Source organism: Trichechus manatus, unplaced genomic scaffold, assembly GCF_000243295.1.
Source record: "Trichechus manatus latirostris isolate Lorelei unplaced genomic scaffold, TriManLat1.0 scaffold00143, whole genome shotgun sequence".
Lineage (NCBI taxonomy): Eukaryota > Metazoa > Chordata > Mammalia > Sirenia > Trichechidae > Trichechus > Trichechus manatus.
Genome location: NW_004444079.1, coordinates 2,577,138 through 2,581,654, shown reverse-complemented (window position 1 = coordinate 2,581,654; position 4,517 = coordinate 2,577,138). Strand labels below are relative to the sequence as shown.

Sequence of the window (4,517 nt, the reverse complement as noted above, 5' to 3'; positions counted from 1 at the left end):
CATCAACACTGAGAACTGCAGCTCTAGGCTTGGCTGCCTCACCCCTACTACCAGTCTCAGTTTCTCTCCCATCCTTTCCCAGCGGAAGCCCTTTCAGGATCCCCTCAGCCTTACTCTCTTCTTCCCACACAACATGCAGCCCTCCTGGGAAGACCCCAATGCCTGGGGGTGGGGGGCAGTCCTCTAAAGTCGGGCTCCAGATGCACATGGCGCTGGGAACACTGTGCTTAGACATGTGAGTCGCAGAAGAAGGGGCGATTCCCACCCCCCACCGTAGTCGCCCTACCCCTCAGCAGCTGTCTGAGCCTCTGGATCCTGCCTGGGCATTCCCCCCTCCCCAGGGGAGGATCAGCTCCCCATCCTGAAAAACCTGTCCGGGGGCTCCCGCTGAGGCTGTAGGGCCCATGGGGCAGGTTGGACAGGATTCCCCTCGAGCCCCTCCCACCCCCAGGACAAAATCAGCCACCCCAGGGGCAGGGCCTCACTTGCTTCTAGAAGCCACAGCGTGCCAGGGCCCATTCTTGCTCCCAGCCCAGCCATCACCACCCATGGCATCCCTGCTGCCCGTCCGGACCTTGCCCTCGATCCTGATCCTGCTGGCGGTCCTAGCCCCAGCGGCTGTAGGTCTCTTGGGGGGGGGCACGGCGGAGTAGGGGGACCTGGACAGCAGGTGCTGTGCCTTCCAGGGCCCTTAAAGGGGAGCTGCCTGGCCAGTTGGGGTCAGGAGATGGTGGTGTCAGTGACCAGGCATCGGAGAGTGGGCCCAGGGCACACTCCTGGTCCCCTTCCAGACCCAGGATGCAGGCAGTGTGAGGAAGGGTGGAGGTGAGATGGGCGCTGTCCTGCTCCTGGCACTCAGGGTCTGGCTGGGGGACATGAGCTGAGTATCAGCGTCTGCAGCCCAAGCCTGCCACCTGGTGGCTAGACCAGCACAGGCCTGGCTGCTCTGCCAAAGAAGGACTCTGCATTCTTAGAAATGGCCCTGGGGGTGGGGGTGAAGGGCAGGGCAGATCTTATGGCAAGGAGGGGAACTGATCCTCACCCGAACTCCCTCCTCACCTCCTGACAGACTTCAACATCTCAAGCGTCTCTGGTGTGCTGTCCCCTGCGCTAACGGAGAGCCTACTAGTTGCCTTGCCCTCCTGTCACTTCACAGGGGGCAACGCCACGCTGATGGTCCGTAGAGCCAATGACAGCAAAGGTCTGCTATCCCCTCCCAAGGTGTCCCCTTTGTCCCCAGAGACCCTTTCCCAAGATACCCTCACCTCCCTTCCCCCTTTCATGCCTTGGTCAACCCTTCTCCTGGGGCATCCACACTCTAAATGCTGCCCCTTCACCTTGGGGCCTCCGGAAACTTGACCCTGCCTTCAACCCCTAATTTCTTGCCCAGTGGTAAAATCCAGCTTCGTGGTGCCTCCATGTCGCGGGCGCAGGGGGCTAGTGACTGTGGTGGACAGTGGGGCTGGCTTCACGGTCACTCGGCTCCGTGCATACCAGGTGACAAACCTCGTACCAGGAACCAAATACTAGTAGGTACCTGACCTGGGCCTAGGGTACCTGTTGGGGGGTTGCAGGAGGAGAAGCTGGGTACTGGCACTTGCTGGTGGTGGAGGGGATCTGGTCAGCACGGGGGAGAGAATGGAGATACAGTTACGGGGTGTAAAGAATGGGTCCCTCTTGGAGGAGGGCACATATGGAAGGCACAGCTGTGTAGTCCCTCCTCCCCTAAGTCCCAGTCACTCACTGGAGTATTCGCTCCTTTCTCTCTCGCAAACCCCCCCACAAAAGCATTTCCTACCTAGTGAAGAAGCGGACATCCACTGAATACAGTAAAGAGATCCCAATGTCCACACTTTCTCGTAAGTAATATCCTCCATCCTGCTCACTCTTCAGGGCCTACCTCCCACACAACACCTTCTCTGGCCCCTCCCCATCCACCCCCCAGTCTGGGTCATCCAGTCACTCCCACACCCTGCCCCATGCCCACTCCGTGCTTCCTCAGTGCCTTCCTTCCCTCTATCAGCACTGAACACTTCGCGTTTAACTGCCTATTTGCTCATCTGCTACATTACTAAACTGAAGGTTCTTTGTGGGTAGGGATTGTGTCCTATTAATTTTTGTATCCTCAGGGGATACAGGGGATGCTTCATAAATGTTTATTTGATGCTTGTTTGGATCCACGGGTTCATTGGTTGGTTGGTTGGTTGGTTGGATGAATACATGGATGAATGGACGGATGGATGGACAGATGGACAGATGGATGGACGGAAGGACGGATGGATGGATGTGGGGGCTAGGCTGAGAGTCTTGGGCAAGACAGGACCCCTGCCCACCAGGGACTCCTGCTCTCTTTTCTCTGACAGGAAGGAAGATGGAGTCCATTGGGTTGGGAATGGCCCGAACAGGGGGCATGGTGGTCATCACAGTGCTGCTCTCCATCGCCATGTTCCTGCTGGTTGTGGGCTTCATCATCTCCCTGGCATTGGGTGCCCAAAAGTGAAAAGGCCTGCACTGAGCAGCAGGCTCCTCCAGGAAGCCCAGGGCACTGTCTACTTCCCCAGCCCAGGGCTTTGCCTTTAGCTCCTGCCTCCTCTCCTGAAAAGGCTGCCCCTCCTAGTCCTCAGTCACCAGCATTCGACTCCTTTAGTTCCTTCACCTTCCCTTCCTTACCCCTCTCCACTACAGCCCTTTCCTCCTTCAGTCTCTTCTTGCCCCTAATGCCTCACCTTTCCTCAAGACTCCCTATTATCCCCCTCCCACCACTGTCAGAGTTTACTTTCCTTCACTTTCACCATTCACACCCCCCCCCCAACAACTTACGCCTCCCTCAGTAAACTAAGTCCCTACAATAAAGTGGGATGCCACCTCTGCCGTGTGTGCTTCCTTTAGTGGGCTCCACTTTGCATGCACCTATGGAATCTATGCCCAGGCTGCAGGTGTTCCTGGTCCCCTCCCTGCTCTGTAACCCCAAAGTTGCTTTTCCCATGAGGTATGAAGGAGCCAGATGAGATAAGAACCCAGGAGTCAGAGTTCACAGACCCACACCTGGGTGGGTTTTCATCCCCACAACTGACCACACAACCAGGGGGCTGGGCAGAGGCTGGTGTACCATGTGGGGGCCAAGAAGCCAGAGGGGCCAGGGGCGGGGGAGGTTGGCAGAGCAACCGGGCATGCTGAGGAGAAGAGTAGAGGCTCTGACTGGGGAAAAACAAAGACAGGACCAACAAGGTGAAAAACAAGGATGGGGTGTCTGTGGTGGGGGGAAAGGAAGAATCGGCTAAAGGGTGTCTAGGAGGAGAGGGCAGAAGTAGAAGAACCCTGGATGGAGGGGGACAATAGTGGTACAGTCTGGTACTAAGGGAAATGAGCAGGGTGGTTGCCCTCTTTCACTTTTGCCCTCTCCAATATATATTCCCTGTAAGGATCAGTGGTCTTTAGATTGCTCTTAGGGTAAAGACCAAAATCTCTAAGGTGACCTTCAAGGCCAGACCTGGTCCATCCCCTAACTGCCCCTTCATCTTTCACCATGTTCCCTCCAATGTCCTATGTTCCTTCTTGCCTCAGGGCCTTTGCACAGACTATTCTATATGCCTGGACTGCCCTTCCAACTAACTCCCCCCCCCACACACACACCAAACTCCCTCCTATTTGCACAGTTAATTCTGAATCATCCTTCCAGGCTCAGCTCAGTGTCCTTTCTCCAGGGAAGCCATCTCTGGCCTCCACTCCTCTCCATTAGGTTGGGTCCCCCTATCCTGTCTTTCATATCATTACCATAGTTTGTAATTATATGTTGTGTGATTATTTGTTGTCTCTCCCACCAGACTGTAAGCAGTCACTTTGCTCCCCAGGGCCAAGCACAGTACCTGGGACACAGCAGGTTCTCAATAAATACTTTTTGAATAAACAAACAAATGAATGAATGAAAGAATAAATGAGCCCTTGAGGATAAAGAAGGGGCTGGGAAAGTGGTAAAAATTCTGGGAAAACAATCAGACAAGACTCAGAGAGCAGGGAGTTAGAAGACGTTGGAACATGGCTTTGATGACCCCTTTTTAGGGTAACCCAAGAGCCCTGGAGAGGGAAGGAACGGAAGAGAAGGACAACAAGCTGTATTCATTCCATAAACACTAACTGAGAATTTATCATGTGTCACATGTTATTGAAGGTGCTAGGAATAATCTGTGAAAAAGACACTGTCTTAGTTATCTAGTGCTGTTGTAACAGAAATACCACAAGTGGCTTTAATGAACAGAAATTTACTTTCTCACAGTTTAGGAGGCTAAAAGTCCAGCTCTAGGGGAAGGATCTCTCTTGCTGTCTACTCTGGGAGGGAAATCCTTGTTTCAGCTTCTGTAGCCAGCGTTCCTCAGTTCTTTGGTGATATCCAAGTGGCGTTTATTGTTTTCCCCACTTATGCTGGCTTGCTTCTGTACCTAATCCACTCTTTCTATATCTCAAAAGTGGTTAGGTTTAAGACACTGACATGCTCTCATCCACATAACAAAGAAAACTCT

At 53.8% G+C, this 4,517-nt stretch overlaps 1 protein-coding gene across 1 annotated transcript; it reads left to right on the top strand.

The window, feature by feature from the left end:
- The first annotated feature begins 489 nt into the window (after positions 1–489).
- On the top strand, positions 490–2,677 carry UPK2 (uroplakin 2). Its single transcript, XM_004385648.2, has 5 exons — positions 490–624; positions 1,070–1,201; positions 1,391–1,529; positions 1,789–1,859; positions 2,364–2,677. The coding sequence occupies exons 1-5, from the start codon at positions 549–551 to the stop codon at positions 2,498–2,500; spliced, it is 555 nt and encodes a 184-aa protein (XP_004385705.1). The 5' UTR covers positions 490–548; the 3' UTR covers positions 2,501–2,677.
- Positions 2,678–4,517: the final 1,840 nt, after the last annotated feature.